This window comes from Bicyclus anynana, chromosome 1, assembly GCF_947172395.1.
Source record: "Bicyclus anynana chromosome 1, ilBicAnyn1.1, whole genome shotgun sequence".
In the NCBI taxonomy this organism is placed as follows: domain Eukaryota; kingdom Metazoa; phylum Arthropoda; class Insecta; order Lepidoptera; family Nymphalidae; genus Bicyclus; species Bicyclus anynana.
The window spans coordinates 16,064,720-16,086,290 of NC_069083.1; the positions used below are offsets into that span (position 1 = coordinate 16,064,720).

The following is a 21,571-nucleotide window of genomic DNA, read 5'->3' on the forward strand; positions in this document are numbered from 1 at the left end:
TCGACCCCACTAGTTGACCAAGGACATCAAGCGGAGTGCAATGAGTCACTGGTTGCTACCGGCTGGAGACTGTGGTGTTTGGAAAGCATTTCAATCAACAACCCTTCCAGGAAGCTGTCCAGTAATGGACCTCCATCAGCTGATAATGATAATGATGATGATTCAGTGTTAATTGATGTACCTATCCATTCCAATGGCGACAACAGAACAAAGAATATAATAATGCCTACCTACTAGGTACCCTCTGAAAAAAAATTGCAGCCGACCGAAAATAACATGTGTGTGTATTGTTTACACTATCTAAATTCTACTCCTACTTACTATCTACATCATACCAGTCTGCAGACACAAAAGAAGTATTTGGTTCGAGTGTTAACGAGTATGTATCTACCTAAGAATAGAGAAATAATAACCTGAAGTGTCTCCGCTGCCGACGGTACAATTTTCTTGTACTTTTCCAGGCGCGTGCCGGGTACGAGGCGCACCGCCCCGGGCGCCCACCAGATGACACTCGCGACGTCGCGAATAAGGTCAACTGTCGCTATCAAAGTTATGAGCTCAAGTCATGAGCGGGTAGACCATGCAGGAAGGCAGAAAACCATGGTTCTTGGATATAAAAATCGTAACCGAAGTCGGACCACCAAGGTCGGATTAATCATTATATTGATTAGGCCTACCTGTCTAGGTTGGTAAGTACCTATCTTATTGAAAACATTTCTTCAAAACCTCAAACATGCATTACTCTAAAAAGCGAAAAATAAAATTAACTACGAGTAGGTAGGTATAAGAAATTATATGAGCAATTTGGCAAAGCACCGCCTTAAAACGATCTATAATAGAAAGGACATAGGTGCGAAGCGATCCTTAAAGTTTTTTGCTAAAATTTAACCGACTTGCTAAAGAAATTTCATTTTCTGTTATGTATGTGTATCATAGCATAGTGACCGTAAACGCCACAGTTTTCGTTCACTTATTTCAGTTATTTTGATTTTGATACAAAATTACTGAACCGATTTTTGTGAAAATTAAATGGGACCAATCTGGAATCCTACCTACTCTATTTCAAACAAAAAAAATATATAAAAGGTAAAAAAAGAACAAAAAAAGCATACGCGTCGTATTAAGAACTCCTTTTCTTGGAAGTCGGTTTTGAAAAAAAAATGTACTTATTCTCAGCGGCAATTGGTACCACAAATTTGACATAATTCGACTCATGATCAGAAACCACAGAGGCTAACCAATGGATCAACGAAGTGGATCGTATAGCTAATCATGGCTAATCGTTTTATTTTTTGTCATTATTACACACACAGTCACATATATACGTACCTACCTATATACATATTATCACAATGATTAAACATATTTCCTTAAGCTCGAGTGAATCCCAAACGCAGCCCTCGTCCGCTTCTTAATGTACCATCATTGGCTCGTAAGCATGAAACTCAGTGAAATGAAATAGTACAAACTGCTATGATCTATTTCACCTTCATATCCATGGCATGCCATACCAAGACTATAAAATGAGTAGTGATCGTATCAAATAATATTGAATCATATGCTAATATTTTATACATCGACTAGCTGACGCCGCGCGGTTTCACCCGCGTGTTTCCCGCTCCCGTAAGAATACGGGGATATTTATAGCATAGAGCCTTCCTCGATAGGTGGGCTATCTAATTTTTAAAATCGGACCAGTAGTTCCTGAGATTAGCGCGTTCAAGCAAACAAACGAACAAACTCTTTTGCTTTATAATATTAGTATAGATATAGAATAAGTTTCTCTTCATGATTTTTCAGTAGGTAAGGTACTACCTACCTATTCTAAAAATACGTACCTCGTTGGTCCACAGGTTACTAAGTTTTTCTTTCTTCTTGGAAATTTTTAGTTCAAATTCTTAGCTCGGAGTTGAGAATTTGGTGGGAGAAATTAACACCCTTTGCAATAATAAGCCGTCGGTTCCGGTCACTATGAATTATGCCTAGTTCGGACTACTTTAGTATTTTAGTCGAGTACGAACGGTTTTTTTGCGGAAAATCCGAATCCGAAAAATAGTAGTCCGAACTAGGCCTTAGGTACCATCTGACAGTGATCGATAATGAATTTAACATTATCACCCTATCGCCAACTCGCACTGCAGCAGCGTGGTGGGTCTAGAATCCATATTTGCTCTCCTGTAGCCTATGTTAGGAACATAAACTGACGAACTTTTAGCGTTCATAAAATAAGGTAGGGGAGACCGAGGAGACGACCAAGGTGAGTCGAGACAACGAAGATTAATTCTCGGTACACATGACGATTGTTTCTTTAAAGATGTGCTATACTCAACGTCTGCGTGAAAAAAAAAATCTAAAAGCTTTTTATAAAGTTTGATTGGATTTACGTGACATATTGCATTGTCTGGTTATCGTAGCTATCGGTTAATTTCTTATTCAGCTATGTAGGTACTTATAAAAATTAATTACCATCTGTAATCATTATAGCAACGCTAGGCTAACTATGAATCAGTTCAAAATATCGATATTTTTTTACTTATCTCTAGGTACCTACCCAAAGTAACAAGTCCACCGTGGTTCGTCTTTACACGAAGGCGAAGGTAGAAGTTGTGGGACCAATATCCGTCCTCGTTGACAAGTAACTATTTACCAGTGCTTTCCTCTTGTGCACCATCAATGAAAGAAGCTTCTCAATAAGAGCCAGAGAGAAATTAATTATATGTCTATTTTAATGGCCCTGGCCCACTAGGTACAGCCTCGCTTCCTATTAGGTGAGTAGTTTGGCAATGAGCAATTCAGTGAGCAGTTATTTTTATTTATTATTATTTACAAGTTAGCCCTTGACCACAATCTCACCTGATGTTAAGTGATGATGCTATCTAAGACGGAAGCGGGTTAACTTATTAGGAGTAGGATAAAAATCCACACCCCTTTTAGGGTAGGTAGAGCTAGACACAGAGAGAGAGCTGTCATTGAATAAAATAGTATATAATTAATATTGGTTCTGTGACGTCTAGCAAAACAACCTGTAACCTCATTCTCACTAATCACCTGCTGCTGCTAAGTTACTATATTGTGACGTAAATCCTATTACCTACTAATATCTAATTTTACCTACTAGTGGCTAAGTAGCTACCTAAGCTATTGATTGAATACGCTTTTCAAAGTTCTGAAAAACCATGACAATAAATCTACACTACTCTAGAACAACTTGATTTGTAGGGACGTCAGAGAGATGATTAGGTAGGTATGATGACTTACAAACGAAAAGTCTCATTTTAAGGTACCTACTTATTACTTGTGTAGCGGTCATCTAATTTTTCCATACAAGTGGTTTTACTATGTTTCTAGGCACGAATAGAGCTAAGGGTACTAATTAAATAATGAAATAAAAGATAGCCAATAAGTAAATGAAACAAATCATTTTATTATACATTTATTGATAATGACAGCGATGGTTGACTCGAATCCGCTACTTGGCAAAAATATTTCCACTAAGAAGTGAACTATTTTTGTATTTAAATATTAAAATCTCTTTATTAATAATGAATGAAGACGCAACCATCTATGCTACCAAGTAGCTGCCTAAACTATTCGCTTATCACATAAAAAGAAATAGAAATACGTTACTTTGATTTGTGATCTATAATAATTATTTTACACAATCGTTAGGACTGGCAAAACAATGACCTCGTCTCTAGTCCGAAAAACATTAACGTAATAATACAAAACTATACATTCAAATTACATGTTGCAAAAGCTCATCGAATTGACTGTAATAAATACAAAAATACACTACGCAAATATAAAATAATTAATTCATTATTATTATCATCATTCATAATATAAAAAAAAAACAATTTCATTTATCTAAAAACTAACGTTTAAAACAAAAGCACAGCACATGGTCAGCTTAATTTCTAAACAAAAATTAAATTATGAGCTACTAGAGTCTAGACGCTCGCTGTGTAAAGGTCACTATTACCCTAAGCCTAGGAACCTACGGCCATATTTAAAAAAATAAGCATCAATTTACTTCCAAGTAAAGTGAACTTTAAAAAGTAGTGATTAGGTCCACTTTACTTTGAAGAAAATTGATGTTTAAATCTTAATCTATGTTCAATATGGCCGCCAGTGCGTATCGTTGCGATGCGTAACACCCTGACTAACCCGCGTCCCTCACTGCGGCAAGTCCCTGCCCGTGTTCTACCAAAACTACAGGACAAAAGCACATCGAGAGTTTCAAATACACATCCTACAATATATGAAAAACGTTTTACTCTTTAGACTTTATTAACGTCGACTACACATTGAGCTGTCCTAGTCGAGGCCAGGTTTATTACGATCTGTACTAGGTTACTGTCAAACGCTTAAAAATGCAAATACGTCATAGTGGCACGGGTCCAAGTGGAACACGCCAAAAACATGCGACACCACGCATCTTGTACTTGATACCGCCATTTATGATAACTCAATGACGTCACATCGGGTTGTTGAATCCAGACGAGTGGCGTTTCGAGTGTTGAAATGGCGCGTAGCATATTTCCCGGCTTAAGTCGCGTCTTTCTATAAAATCTAACTTAAAATCTACTCTTTGTCCGGTAGAACGATAAATGTAATGCAAAAATGGAATGTTTAAGTACGACAGTCTAATAAGCATTCGATATAGTGAACTTGGGACAAAGCATGACGTCAGTCGAGGCTTATGAATGCCGGCGACAAACTAATAACACAACACACGGCCCGACGTTACGCCACGCTAGTTGAAATTAATACAAATTCAACTTATCTATGTCCAGAAACATACCAATGATGTCTGAAGTATCTATTTCTAGTTTTAAATAATATTTGCTACGATTTCATTAGCCTCAATGTTGTCAGGCCGCGTGTAGTGTCGAGTGTCCCCGGCACATTACCCTACGAATTGGTATTAATTTACCAGTGCATAGTTTAAAAATGGCTGAATATTATTTTTTGATAAATTTTTATTAATAGTTATATACTAAAATTACTTACAATTTAATGTTAATATACAACATTGTGTACAGGAATGGAGGCAAGTGGCGGGCTATGACGAATGTACGCGTAAAGTGATACTTACAAACTCTAGTAAATAACGAGGCGTTTTTTTATATTTCTATTTGTGTACTCATTAAGTGTACTTAATAATTAATTTATTAAGAGGATGGAATATACATTAGGTGAACTAGACTATGCCGCTTCGAATGAGATCGAAACGCGTCATATGGACGTTCCCTAAGGCCGCTATTACACTATCATATATAAAACAAGTACATATATGAAAACTCCATGATGGCGTATTATCTATATTTACTTCACTTATTACAGCTAGTTTATGGTATCTTAATTAGGTTCCTATAAACAAGCTGTAATCATACTTTCAATCATTTATTAACATGATTGTAAAATCATACATGATTCAAAACGAAGCTTTGCGGCATTACCTGTAGTTTGAAAATTTCGATGGGAGTACGTAAATATTATTAAACGTGGAAACTTCTAACTTTCTTTCGCATGTTTTAAAAAAATATTATAAAAGCAGCGGAGATAATCCATCTAAAGTGTTGTGTCAAATACGATACCGGTATCTTGATATATCTTTATAAAGGATGTAAATATGATAATGCAATAGCACTCTTACCAATAGCTTATAAGGGTACTACTTTTCTATATAATATAGGTATTATTATGATATTCACTTTGCCTGTCGCGATACCGACAGCTACCACGCGATTCTCAGACTACAGAGAAGAAATATACAGTTTACCGATTATTGTTCGAATGTGGATGGAGATAATAACTTGAGGACAATAAATTACTTCGATAATGATTTCTCAGTGTAATATACAACTTGCCAAAAACCACTACAAACACTTATGTTACATTACATCTCAATATTTAACTACACAACCTAATCGATATAAAGACAAGGGCCCCAAGTGTCGAGCGAAGGTTTCGAGAGCATCGTAAACGATAAATAGGACAATTGGCTACACGCCCTAACACTACGCGACACCATCATTCTTGACTTATCTCAAATCTCAGTACTTTGTAATAAGGGGCCTTAGCAATGTGGCAAGTTGATTCTTTTTCTGTAAACGCTAACGCTCCGAAAGCTAACAAAATGAATAGGAATGACAGATCCGATCGACAGCAATCACGCGACATGACGATACTGAATGTCGGTCCCATTCTTTTAATTTTCGAAGCGTAAACTTTTGTAGAAAGAGAATCGACGTGCCACATGGCAAAAGGCCAAGGGCATTTGTTTAGTGGCGTCCCGTCGCTTAGTGGCGTGTTGCACATGCGCCCGTGCGATAAATGTGTCAAAAGAGCAATCTATGATACAAATGTATACGAAAATAAGCCTCGTCTATTGTCGATTGTCGTTCGACACTTGAGCCGTACAGAGTCAGTGTTTTGGGCATGTTTAGTCCGTGACGAGGCTTTTAATGTACTAAGTACAAGTCTTATTTAAGGACGAAGATGTAGCATTGGACGATTTCGTAAAATTGTTTCAAAATTAAGAGGGTATATAATATTACTAATTTCGTTATATAAGAAAAAAAACAAATCTTTACAGTCCCGTTGGCAAGAAACTATTACAAAGAATTGGCAACGACACCAAACACTCAAACATTTGTAAGCATTTTAGGCTAACTTAATGAGCTTTAGAAATTCATTTATTTATACTGAAGTTTTATTAGCAACACAATCCACTATTCAGGACAATTCTTGATACATTGAAATCAAATCTAGGTATATATTCTTGTTTTAATCGAAATGTACAATTCCCTAATAAACTAACTCCTAACTGTGCAAACTCAAAATCTAAAGCATCAATTAACCTAAAAGGTTCACACTCGTCATGATAAATGGTGAAAATTTTTGAATGCGATTTAATTCAGGGGAACTGTTCAAATGCTTGTAGGAACTAAATTATTTTATATCGATGTCACCTCTTCACAACATCATACAATTACATAATGTATATATTTTCTAGCATTTATCCGTTGTATGGCAGTTAAAGACTGGTCCTGATGTTTCAGACAAAGTTATTACGAGTTTTAGCCCTTGAAGTCGATATTGACCCACACTGCACCATATCATAGCGCGTCATTGAAATGTGAGCTTTATGGTGTGGACTTTAGATATATTTTTCAATGAATGGTAAGCATTTTTGCTACGCTCTATTCATTGTGGCTAGTGATTTATTTATGGCATTTAAATATCAAAACTTTTCAATGTTCATATTGAATTGCTAAACATAAACAGAGCAGCGTAAGTCTTAAACGACTTTTAGGGTTAAGATACATTGAGAAATATTCTTGAACATTCGTCTATTTATTCATCAATTAATCGGATTACTGATTGTACATCAGTAAGTCGCATCAATGACATGCTATCACAACAATGTTTTTCGAAGAAGGAAAATACCATGTTGCTTCAAATTTAGATTTAAATACAACAATATTGTCCGTACACAATATTAATCGTACGTCAATACGTACCTACAAATTATGCGTGCACAAATGTTCTTGTTTATAGTAAATTTATGGGCACGCCCAAAGAATATATATAAGTAAGTACAAAACTTTAACCCCCACATTCATAAACATAGATTAATATTTAAGCCTGAATTTTCTTTAAAGTAAAAAGGACCTATATAGGATATATATAGGATAGGACCTATATAGGATAGGATAGGAGGAGTTTATAAATAAGTCCGTAAGATACAAGAATGATATTACTGTGGAAAGTCGCTGTAAGATAATTAAATTACAGCAGTTTTCTTTCGCAATATATCTTAACCCCAACATCAAAGTTTTCTTGCTGAAAATGTACCACATTGATTAGTATATTGCGAATTGATTCTGATTAAACGTAACAACTATGATCCAGATGAAAGGATTCTTTATTTATACTGATCTAGGAATAAAACTCATATTCCGCATTTTTTATCGACTTCAAAAAAAGGAGGAGGTTCCTCAATTCGACTGTACATATTTTGTTTTTCATAGTTCGAGGCCACAAATACTTAATACATAAGTGAAAGTGTAAACTCTGTCTTTTAAGAACCTATACATACGTTTAGAAGAGTGTTAAGCTTAGTGAATGAGCTAAATACATAAATAATTAATTTACGCGTAATGTCTACACCACAAACTATACAGTAAAAAAATTACTATACAAATAATCCACGCAATTCTTACCAATCACAAAGAATTCATTGGTTTCTCCCTAAAACATTATTATTCATTAAATTATTATCGACATAAAACATACAAAGATTCACATATTTACATTGTAACGTAACAAAATTAAAATCACAATAATCGAATTAATCTATTTACAATTTCAAAATGTCAATGAATGAAATTAAATAAAATTGAATTTGAGGTCTTGCACCAAAACATTTGCCGTCGAATCTCTAAACTGAGCCATTGAAATTACACATTAATTATGTACGAATCAACTTTCTTCATCCAAAAGGATTCATTATAGTTTGACAGCTGATAATGAATCCTTAACTTTGGATGAAATACTTCATCCATATACTTCTGCTACTTATAAAAACCCAGTTACGAACACAGTATTTTAACACAAGTGCGAACACTTTAAAAATTCGACAAAGAAAATATTTTCATGCAAGACCTGTAGTAAAACAAGTTAAGTAATAATAATTTACGTTGTCTCGAAACGCCGTCAAAATTTCCCTAAATCGTACGGAAACCTGGTTTTCCGTCATCGTTTTATTGCACCAGTCAATAAAGGCGAGGAAAACTGTTTCCCAGACATCGACACACAAAAACGCGTAACATGAAATAAATAAACACAGGGAGTAAATCAATGATGAGTTTCGTGCTCTAAAATATTAATGTTTGGAATGCTTTTTCCAGTCTTTCATTACGACATCCTTGCGCTAAAGGCAGTATGCTTTGCTTTCGAGGGAGAATTTATCAGATGTCTCATTAGCGCGTTGTTTGTAACGCACGATGTCGCAATGCAAGAGGACGACACGCATAAGCGAAACACAGTCGGCTTAACGCTTCACAACGCGCTAACGGGGCATCGCTCTAATGGAAACAAACTTTTGTAAAACAATGACAATGCGTACACGTACGAGTCCAAGTTATACAATATCGACAGAGGTAGTGGTTCACATGGTAATATTTTTTCAGTTATAATACGTTTGTTTCCATGATCGACCAATGAGTATACTTTAACCATTGACAGATTTAGTGAAATCGTTATAGCATAACCCTGAATTTGTCTAAACTATTAGCAGTTTTAAAATTAAATCTATTGTTTTGTTTTAGTACACTAAACATTTGATTTACACCCTGTACAGTGATAAAAATATTGCTTCAAAAAATGGTTAGCCAATTTTGTTGTGTTCAAAACAGTCAACTGAATTACCAGCACTGAAAGTGTTGAAATTTAGTTAAAGCGTAGCTTTGTTTCAACAAAACCGACTGCGATATGAAAGTAAGTAGTGACTACAGTAAAATATGTGGCCTATCTCAAACAAGTGTAAAATTCCTTCCTGGCTTTACTCATGTGTGAATTATTCTTCAAAAATTAAACACGCTTTTTTGAATGTGTTCTAAAAGCTGTGAAAACTTAGTCAATAAATCGTGAATACAAGTAAATAAGACCAAGCTATTTTGTAAAATCGGTTGCGTAAATGTTAGTGTCGAAAATGTCATCTCTTGTGTGTAACACGAAACTATAGCTTGGCAACTTCGTTCGTAACACTCCCGATGGTACGCGCGGGTCGTGGGGCTTGTAGTGACGAATGAAAAACCATTGATGCACCTCACTTCCCCGCACGCATATATCATGGGAGTGTCAATAGAGGTAGATATAGACGAATCTGCATCTTAAATTGAGGAGTTATATTAACTATTCCATACAACTTTACTGAATGACTTCTTTATAAAAAATGACATTAGTAATCACGCTTTACCAATCGTATAACAAGACTAATCAAAATAGTAAAATAGTTAAATTATCCAGAAAATGATAACGAATCGCGCATTTGTATTACTATTTGTATTGTGGGTCGGAATACAACACTCGTTTGCAGTAGACGTAAGCACCATACGCGTTACCGGCTCGCAACAGAAACTGACGTGGACGTAAGAGTGAGCCCGGTCCGGGGGCGGGGCGGGGGGCGGACTATTTGCCCCGCGCCTTGGTGCCCACGGTGTTTATACTGTCGCCGCGACTCCTCGCTCTGTGCAGGTTGTGTAGGCCTTCACCTGGAAACGATTAAGAGGTCATATAGCTCCAATTTAAATATTAAGGTAGACTTTCGTTCTTGGCGACCGAGACGCGAGACCATGACCTGAGACCGCGACAGGATCGCACGAGCCACTTTATATGGAGCAGTAAAAAAAGCGCGAGACCGAGTCGCGCAACCACTTTTGTTTAGTGCTCCATATAAATTCATACTAAGCAGTCGCGCAGTCGCACGGTCGCCAATAACGAAAGGCTACTTTTAGAGGAAAAAAGTCCAAATAAAATTAAATAAAGAATAAAACTTCTAAAATAATAAATAAGATTATTCCTTATTTGACACTAATAAAGTATGTTTCTCTTGAAAAGTTCCTGCTCGGCAAATATCTCATCATTGATATATTTTTAAAATAATAATGATCTAAACTAATTTTAAAATGTTTAGAGTCTCAATAGCTTAAGTTAGTTAGTTACGAATTTATACTTTTTAGATATCTTCTTATACTTATTTCTGCGGCATAAACAGCCGTATCTTTTTTTACATTAACTCACGAAGTTTGTTTTTATCACAGCTACAGGGGACTGTAGATCTGACTGGTATGGTTTTAATTTCCGAGATAAAAGTTTTCTGACAAGCAGACAACAAACTTATCTTATTAGGGTTCCGTTTTCTTCGTTCTATTGACGTACGGACCCCAAAAACGGCTTGACATCTGCAACACTCACCCTTGCTGGCGGCGCGCTTGAGCTCGCTGTCGCGGAAGGCGCGCGCGGACTTCCCGCGGCGGTCCTGCACCAGCTTATCGACGCGCACGAAGATGCCGTGCCGCGCGCGACAGTTGAAGTACCGCGTGCCGCCCACCGACCCGTCGTTCTTGCCTGAACAAACATTATCATTGAATGGACGAACAATATTGAAGGAAGCACAAACTAAGCAGTTGTAGAAATCCTTGATTTCAGTTTCGTTAATACAGTCGGATTTCAGCCAATCCGGCGCCGTGTACGAATATACCTACAAAATTCTCTTCAAATTCTATTAAAATGGTCACGTAGCATTGTGCTGAGCTGGGGCCATTTTCTGAGTTATGCCGCACATCGCAGGGTATTGTCCTGGACGACCTGGTGTACTGGAGACATTGTGTGCATAATTTCGAAATGAATGCATTTTTCTTTCTTTCTTTCTTACCAGTGGGCGCGTCCAACTCGACGCCGACCCACAGGCCGGGCGCGAAGTGCGTGGGGCCGACGTACGCCACCACGCCCGTGCTGCTGCTCAGCCGCAGCTGCACGCTCTCGCCCACCGTCAGCCAGTCCGGCACCGTGTACACGCGCCCGCTCTCTGAACACTCCTCTGAAAGACAAAAAGATCCAATAATAATTATAAAAATCTGAAGAAGAAGACGCAGAACCGAACAGAACTCACGAGATCTATGCAGACTCCGTCACTACGGAAGCTTGTTTAAAGCGTATCTGCTAGCGTAGACTACCTCGAGCGGATGAGTATCCGCAAGACGTCACGCCTCCTCTTGTCATTTTTAGAGGAATTTTTCAACAAACAAATACAAATCCACGGGAACCATGGGAGGAAAAGAGGTATCTAAAATATTCGCTCCAAAATCCTTATAGCAAATTTTATCTACATGAATTCAGTAGCTAAGCCGTGAAATTTACTTCCGCATTTATAATATTAGTATAGATACTCACCGTCACCGATTCGCTCCGTGGAGGAGGCGGGCGTGTCCCGCAGCGCACGCACATGCGCGTGCACGGGCTCGTGCGCCGACTTGGGGCGCGCGGCCGGGTACGACTGGCGGCTCGCGTTGCGTGCGGACGCGCCCGCTCGCCGGCGCACCACCTGCAAACACAATATTTACATGATTTAATATTAACTTACCTTGTATTGTACTTATAGTATAGTATAAGCCAAATCTTGTAAGCCAAAAAAAAATATTCATATCAGTAGACCTAAAAAAACGAGCGACGACATATGTCGTGACGACAATCGACCAATAGCAACCGAACCAGAAATATCGCTTTTTCTTGCCCCAACGCAACAAAAGAGAGATGTCGTGCACGTGCGCGCATGTGCTGTATGTACATATACCCTAAAATAAAAAGACTAATAAAATGTTATTTAAAATAACATAAGTTAATAAATCGAACTAATAATACATTAAGTATAATAATGCAATCCCAAGTTTTTGAGATATTTCAAGATGGTGCCTTTGTCAAAAGTAATTTTTAACAAGTGACTGATTGTCATGAATGATAATAATTGAATATACTTAGTAAACTTAAAACTGGTATGATATGTTATAACCATACTAGTTTCAAGGTATTTCAGCTACATGTAAATCACATTATTTTAGGATTTTATCATATTGACAAATTAATTATAATTTCCAATCACCTAACACCGGAATTCTTTTCTTATTCATATAAAGTTAGTCAAACTAATATGTACCTTATTGTATATGGAGTTATTTAATAAGTGAAGTACTGTACTTCTTCAACAGATATTACAAACATGTTTAGCTTACCTTCCCCGCGGGTAACGATGTGTTGACGATTGGATCAGTTCCAGGTGAATCACTTTCCCCCACAGAAGACGCTTCACGACTTCGCGTTTCGTGACTCGACTGTTCTGAACTTTCTGACTCTACTTCTGCCTCACCTAAACAATTTAATAATTTGTTTAATCACTTATCGTTTGGTGTAAACACAGTTTTACTTTTGTTTTACCAACTCACCAAAGGACGTTTCGCGACTTTGCGGCGCTTCTCCATTAACGTGCAAAGGCTCGCTTTTATGCGTCTGACTAGATAACACGGTGCTTTCGACAGGTAACGCTCCCAAAGGATCCACCATTTGTTCATTTTTAGGAACATCCTCACAATCCCTCAAGAACGGATTGATACGATTTCTCGATCCGGGAGTAAGTACCGGCGTTTTCGCTTTCGTTGTTTCGAATGACGTCTCTTCCAATTCGTTCTTTGATTCAACAATTTCGTTCTTCAACTCCGTGATGTCGTTCCTTAGTTCGGTGATTTCATTCCTAAGACCCGCCATGGAGGTTTTCGTCCGACTTAAATGTGAATAGTCCATCGTTTTGTCGAAGTCCGGTGTGTCGTCGACTGACATACTCCTTATCGAGAGTGTGTCATCGTTAGTCAGGTTTGTAGAAGACACTGCTTGCGAACCTGTAAAAATCGACAGTTAGAATGCAAATGTAAACGCAAAATGTAAATTCTTGTAATTTTCGGCCAATCTTACCATATCCGCTGGACGATATTGAGGGTGAATTTTTATTGGGTACTCGTTCACATGCAAGTTCGTGAAGCGAGTCCAACGTCTTCGATGTCGGCAGGAATCCACGTGATGATGCCCGGGACCGCGTGCGCTGAAATATTTAAAGTTTCTCAATTATGAACTAAACATTTACAAAATGTGCTTGATGTGACTTTTTCGTTCTATTAACTTTCGTTGCGTTCGATTCACAATAATAAATTGTTATGAAAATATTCATTTACATATAAAACGTGCTACTATAATTGGTGATAAATACATTAAACAGTAATTACAATTTGTTTTAGTTTTTTGAGATTATTAGATCAATAAATGCAATTTTAAAATTTGAATGTTTAGATTTAGTATCTAAAAATTAATTTGCTTCAAGAATATTTTAAAGTAGCAATAGAATTTAGATGTTTAGCATTTTATATCACCTGTCTTTATCCAAACTACGCTTGCAAGGAACGTATTCGGCTAATGTCCTAGTTATAAAGAGGTTAAATGATTGGACATACATGTGACCTCGGCGTGGTGATCTCATCAACAGGCGCCGCCTCTGGCTCCGAGTGCGAATCGTCATCGTTCCTGCGGCCGGGCTCCTCGTGCAACGTTGTCATACGCAGACCAAGTTTGGCGCTCGCTGGCGACGCTACAATAAATATTCTACCTTTAATATACACAACTCCTCTTCATTCTTTTAATATACAATAAATATTCTTCTTTTAATATACAAATCATAGTTTTAAAACGATCTACAAAAAGGCATCCATCGTTATGCAAGTGCGTGATATACGTATCTGGTTTGTATAGCGTATAAGTGTATAACAAGGGATTTAAGAGGGCGTCGTTGTATTTGTGAATGATCAGAAACAGGATGCAAACCTGACCACGTTGAACCTCTCTTTTAACTAAGCAACTGCTGCGTAAACTTACGACGTAATATTGGTAAAATATATATATATATATGCAAATTTTTGAATAAAATTTTAGTATTTTTTAGGAAATGAGAATTATACATTATAGTAGTGATCTAATTTCATAATATTTGCTTTGACGGAAATATAAAGTAAACTAAAATAATAGTGTATAATTCTTTTACATTTCCTTGTTTTAGAAGGAGATCACCACTTTTACATTTGATAAATTAGATTAGTAATAACTAAAATAATCAGCAACAATGCTCGAATGTGGAACACCAGCTAAAACTTCGTTTTCCTAAAATATATATTTCCTTATAAGTCTAAATATTATTTTCGAGTATAAATAAGCACAATTACAATAAACTTACTTGACAAAAATATATACAACTTTATAACAAAAGCATTTTACTTAAAATTAAAATTACGCGCATCTTAAGATTAACTTTAGCAAAAAATTTAATTATTTTAAAACAAATTAAATTCTAGCTATAGCTATAAATTTCGTGCTTACTAGAGAAAAACTTAGAGAAGTAAACGTTTTCTACAAATTATTACAGAAAAAAAAAATATTATAAACAAATTTCTGAAATTTTGATAAAATTGCCAATTCATGCTATACTGCAAATAATTTTCATGCCAATTTGTGAATCACACATTCCTACATATAGCAAATAAACATAAAATCATTGATGATACTGCTATTAACGATTGTAGAAATTTTATTTACACGTTTGAATTTAGTTTAGGGCAACCGTATTCTGGCCATAGAGCACAGTCAATCTATTAATATTCCGGACGTAGACAGAGAATGAAAAAGACAACTAGTCGGCATGCCATTGTAAGTTAAAAGCATAACACGTTACTCTGAAGCATATTTTTAAGCTATCATAGATACAGACGCAGTTCGTTCCTGTGAGTATACGGGAATAAAATATAGCCTATGACACTGACATACAACGTGGCTTTCTTGTGGTAAAGAATTTTTAAAATCGGCTCAGCAGATCCAGAGACCAGACCCTCTACAATATCACAAACTCTACCTCAATACGAGTATAATTAGTATAAAAGTTTAGATTTGCAAAAAGTTGGGGTTGAAATTTTGTGCACACATTACGTTTTTTTTTTTTTTTTTTTTCAATAAAAGCATAAAAGTTATTGACCATTGTCAAACTTATCTGACTCATCGTTGTGATGAAAAAACGGCACATATTAAACTTTTTCTTGTTTCTCGCATAAGTTAACCTCTTTTTTTGAGGCAATGCGATCGATAGATGCTAAGTATTCGTCAATTTCCTTCTCTGTCTACGGTTTCGGGTATAAACTTATAAATAAGCTTATACCCGAAGTAATTTGTGCTGGTTTTCTAAATTTGCTCAGTTCTGACCGTATGGAAACAGCACATTTTGTAAAGCAAAACAGGGCCTGAAGATATGTGGCACGTCGCTTCTATTTTTACAAACGCTGATGCTTCGAAAACTAAAGAAATGTGAAATGGGAACGACAGATCCGATCGACAACTTGATCACGTTAACTGTCGATAGCAAATGTCATTGCCATACATTTTATAATATTCGAAGCGTTTGCGATTATAGAAAGAGAATCAAGGTACCACACGGCTACAGGCCCTGATCCGTTTTATTTGCCTCACTTATTCACAGAAGTCGATAGTCCCTCTAAGCCATGCTCTTCTGACCTTCGTCGCATGGGTACCAGCCTACGTTTTGCCAGTACCTACTAATAAATAAGTAGAGAAAATGAGCGAAACCAAAATCGTATGAGACGTCAACCAAACAAAAGTATAGAAACAAGCCAATCTAAATGATTCTACGACTTAATATCGCAACGTACACTTGTTTGGCGTCTGCAGTCGCAGTGAGTTCAGGTTCAAATTCAAGTTAAGGAACGTTGGCCGAGCTGCAATAGAAATGTTAACATTCTTATAACTAAACAAAAATTGTGCTATATAGAACAATGAAATCATTTTATAACCACAAGTGACACAAATTTTATGATATTAATATTATTATTGCAGATTTACAAACCTCTTTGATCCAGTTATGAAGATGAAACGAAATTTTCAAATTCGAAACCAAACTACAATAAATATTTCTTTAAACATTGTTTCTTATTCAACCTTGATGCAGTTTTTACTCATGAGTATTTAAGGATCGTGAATTAATATTGTATATGTTATCTATTTTAAAGTGTGCACTTTTATATGTACAAAATTTTGTCACTCCTTATAATTTTAACACAAGTATTTCAAAATCTACAATTTATTTTAGTCTAAATCCATGCGTCGATTACATAGTATCTATCCACAATACAATATCTCGTCCAATGTATCAAACACACGTGTCATTTCGCTACTTTTCATGCATCTGATACCTAACACATACACAAACCTACGGCCAATTATTTTCTATAACTACTTAATCTATCTACTTGTACATAGACACAAGACTGTCTTTCAAGTTTTTAATTTATCTGAAGTCCTAAATAATTGGACATTTAATTTGGCTGTTTAAATATACATTCTTTAAGAGAACTTTTCACTCAATAACATTTAGAAGAAATTTTCCAGAGTCACTTTTTGGTTAATTCCTAAACGTTAAGCATTTTTTGCTGCAAAGTTCATAGAAAAGTTTACGACGTGAGGGAGTGATAGGAATAATTATACAGGTCATGCGTTTTCCATGCAAATAAAAGAGACACGCAAACAAACAGAGGGTAAAACAACAACAGAAGCGGCTAGATGCTCGAAGCTCGACATTTTCACGACATTAAAGCCGCAGCAGTGATTACTAATATTGTTTCTATTAAACTCTTTACAACTTCTACAACCCGACTACGGAGTGTTGTAAAATCTTGATGTTAACAGTTTAATGGTTAAATATTTCCTCATTACCAACATCATCCATTTACCAAGTTTTGTATTTAATATATTAAAATGTATTGAAAATTCGAACATTAATAAACACAATATTTGCCATTCTTTTGTATTTGAGACAAATTATTTAGTGTTTGAATTCCAATCAATATACAGCCAATCGATAATAATAAATAATTAATTAGTTAATATTTTCGAGTGTAATTTTATTACAGCACAACTATTTTGTTCCAATGTTGCATCAAATAATAAATTCTAATAATTTTGCCATACAGTTGCCATTCCGAGTTAGTACCATTGATTGTCATCGGTTTACCTGATAGAAACGAGCCTGAAGGTAGCGAGGAATCAAGATACAAAAAAATACATCGTTAGTTGAAGCTGAGTCCAAATTTATGCCACCTGGCTCTCATAGTCACTTATAGTGTAACGAAAGCATTATTTGAACGTCATTCCACAAGGTTCCATAATATATTAAGTCTGATAAGATATTGAAAGAATAATTTAAAGTGAGGCAACAAATACGTCCACTGTGTTTTCTTTCTAAGTCGTACCAAAATTTTTTTCATACAATTTCAAAATTCGAATTTTTTCATCTCATTTCAGTAGCAAGGTTGCTAAGAGCCTTGCATATAGTAAGACATAAAGTATTCACAGAAAACACCACCGGATTTAACCTTTGTTGGCGTATCCAAACTTAAGCAAGTTGCAACTTTATCTTATTCGCTGCTCATTTGATTTGCAGATCAAATTACGCCTTAATAAAGCAAAGATAGACAACTTCATATTTAAGTAATACACTATACCATAACGATTAGTTTCATTTGGAAAAATTATGGAACTCCATTCAAATATATACTTTGCAAAAATTTTGATGAAGTTATTACAACTGAGAGACAATAGAGAAGAAAATGGGAAGAGAACAGAGTGATAGTGTATGGAGCATAGCATCGCCACGAAGCAAGTGGAACGAAATGTTAAATCATAGTGAGGGTATGAAGGTACGTGTGGATTTACTGTAGGGGGATATATATTTTTGTGAAACAAAAAAGTGATCGTGTTACTATAATAATATTATGTGTGATGTGTATGTTTGTTGAAACACATTTTATCTCTTTTTTCTATAAACAATTAAGCTACTCTGTTCGTAATAAGCTATACTAAATTCTTATACTACCTGTATAATAACATCGTGCACATTGTATCTCAATTTTATTGTAAACGCTAGTTTACAAAACCTATACTACTCGTACTTGGTGCTCCATATTGCTAATCAATTTACAATTATTTTTTTCAAAAGATTACTTGAAAATTGTTAATAAAACTATAATTGTATGCTACATGAATTTTTAGGTTCTGTGTAGTGGGAAAATCAATGAAAGTTCAAGGAATGACGGAAATTAGAATTTGGTATTGGAAAAATAGGTGTTTTGATTTTATGATAGTAAAAAGATTTAATCGAATTGAAAAAAAGAGTTTATAAGTATATTTTTAACTACTACCTTAACTAATAATATATTGGTCCTATATCACTTTATAATGCCTGTTTGTTACCTATTAAAAATACCTTAAATTCATAATACAAGAATGTATTAGATAAGCTAATATTGTAACAATAATTGCAAAATATTCCCAATTAATCTAAGAAAAACTTACATTTTAAGATTGAAATACTCAATGATCTTTGTATTTATTAAATGTCTATCAATGCTAACTGTAGTTGTTTCATTCACCCGAGAACTATCAACAAACATTGAAGACAATTATTATCCAATGAATCCTGATAATGTAATCAAGGGGTTTTATCTTCGATTATAAACAAAATTTAGCCCCCGTGTAAACAACGAGTATTTTGCTTTTGAACCGACTCCAAAAAAAAGCTTTATATTTTTTTGTAGTCCATCAAATACAAGTCATGATTCGTTATTCCCAACAACTCACCCAGGCCGAATGGTTTTGTGGGCGTGGAGATGTCGGAGTCGTTGTGCGCGGGCGCAGCGAACGAGTGTCGGTGCGCGTTGCGGCGCGGCGTCTCGTCCGCGAGGTCGGCCACGCTGCCCGACCGGCCGCCCGCGAGCCCTGACAGAGACTCGAATGACGAGTCCAAGCGCATGATCTGCGAAGCATTTTAATCTAATCAACCTAACTGTACATCGAATATTATGCACATTTATTAACATATTGGTACTGAACGGTTGTATACAAAAAAAAAAAAAAATTAAAAAAAAGCACACTGAATCGGGATTTGAAATATACACTAATATTATAAATGCAAAAGTTATAAAGCCACACTGAATCGCGACCTAAAATATTATAAATGCTAAAGTAAATATGTATGTATGTTACATAATTACTTGACCTGGCTACACCGCTGAATCAATTTGAATGAAATTTGGTATATAGATACATTGGACAATGGTTACTTCCATCATGGAAAAATCCATGTTCCGTGCGCGATTTGTGAAAAACCAAATTTTATACGAACGTAACCATGGGTGTTCGCTAATATAAGATAAAGTTCCCCGCAAGGCTAAACGAATGTGTGGTCATTCGATTCGAACTTAGGGTAACTTTTCGAAGTTCGTTGACGCGTTCAAGACAGTAGTGTAATAGAGTCTTTATGAATCAACAAATGTAACAGATTGTGCCGTATCGATTTATAGAACGTGGTAAAATATTTTAACTCGACTTTAGTCAAATAACTTTTTAAAAAGACCTAAAGATTCGGGTTTTAATTTTGTATACAACCGCCAATATGTTCAGTAATTATTACAATTAGAATAATTATGACAAGCAAAATCTCGAGCAAATTGATCCATATTATGATGAAGAGACGCATGGTAATGCGCATTCCACATTCAACATAAAAATTTTTAAGAATTTGAATGAATACACACAAAAGATACATTCCAAATATATTTTAATGATGTGATTGTTTAACAATAAATATTATGAATATACTAATTATAATTATTACACTGATATTCCCTAAAATCTTTTTAGGGTTAACCAAATTAAATATTTGACATGTTTTGCACACAGTAGTGCATTTGTCAAAAACAAGCAAATATTATATAAGACTGTTTTGACAGGTGACTTTTCAGTATTTGACCGTGTGCGTAAAACTTGTAGAACCCGTAAGTTGCCCATTACCTTAGAACTTTAAAGGTGCAAGTGCACTTGTATTCAATGTAAATTGTTTTATAATTTAAATTTTGAGGAATAGTGTCAATAGATATCAGCTTGATAGAAGAGATTGTGCACAATTTTTGTCCATGACAACCATAACTGAAATTTATTTCAAATAAGAATAGAAGAATACGCTCGTATTATAAGTTTGGGGTTTGGACTGCAAGTAAAAAAGTATTGAAACACTTTTTCTAATACTAATCTGGTTGTATTATTTAAAGTCGAGCCAACATTTTGTGGGTTAAGAATATCTATAGCATAAGCTACGATCAAATTACATGATTATGATACAACAATTATGATGATGATGATAATTGACTTTAAAATAAAGTCCATGCAGATAAATATATCTTCATTTGTGTACATAATTTTATTATATATGCAGATAAATAATAATAAATTAAATATACTTTCATTTTTGTATACATAAATAATTTAAGTGAATCAAACATACTATTACATTTTTAGTTTTAAAAAACTGGTTATCTGTATGGACATTATGAAAACATTCAGTGGAACATATTAGGATGATTTCTTATGAATTCTAACTTCTAATCTACGAGTTTTCCACCTTAAGATAATACAATTTATATATATACAGTGCCCATAGAACACCCTAGGCTATAAGAACAGATGGAATTGCAACGAAATGGATAGCAAGGCTAAATTTAGGGCCATGCTTTGACTCACGTTGGTCCCGTTCTTGGCAGCGTTCTCGAGCGCCTGCGACAGCTGCACGCGTGCGTAGCACAACACACACATTAGATATTGTCTACACAGGCAAGTTTATATGCGATGCTTTATCAGACTTTGTGTGACGAACATTATTAGACGGAGGCTGTGCCAATTTAGCATTGTTTCCATACTAGATAGGCTTGCGCTTAATTACAATTACACTCATGGAAAGCAATAATGATGTTAAGGTCGGAACGCACTTGCCCAGAAGATATATATCGACTTTTGAAGGTAATCATACGTGTCAGGAAACACTGACACCGGAATGAGATTCCGCGTCTTAGCT

The 21,571-nt window shown here is 35.5% G+C and overlaps 1 protein-coding gene across 1 annotated transcript in view; it reads right to left on the reverse strand.

Moving 5' to 3' along the window:
- Window positions 1-3,400: 3,400 nt before the first annotated feature.
- Window positions 3,401-21,571, reverse strand: part of LOC112044204 (kinesin-like protein KIF13A) — a 194,319-nt gene continuing 176,148 nt past the window's right edge. The window contains exons 29-38 of the mRNA XM_052884050.1: window positions 19,303-19,477; window positions 16,320-16,385; window positions 14,067-14,200; window positions 13,534-13,660; window positions 13,011-13,460; window positions 12,801-12,934; window positions 11,965-12,115; window positions 11,447-11,611; window positions 10,987-11,139; window positions 3,401-10,283 (exon numbers count right to left, since the gene is read on the reverse strand). Coding sequence (XP_052740010.1) covers window positions 10,201-10,283; window positions 10,987-11,139; window positions 11,447-11,611; window positions 11,965-12,115; window positions 12,801-12,934; window positions 13,011-13,460; window positions 13,534-13,660; window positions 14,067-14,200; window positions 16,320-16,385; window positions 19,303-19,477 — 1,638 coding nt within the window. The 3' untranslated portion in view covers window positions 3,401-10,200. The remainder of the gene's footprint in view (window positions 10,284-10,986; window positions 11,140-11,446; window positions 11,612-11,964; window positions 12,116-12,800; window positions 12,935-13,010; window positions 13,461-13,533; window positions 13,661-14,066; window positions 14,201-16,319; window positions 16,386-19,302; window positions 19,478-21,571) is intronic.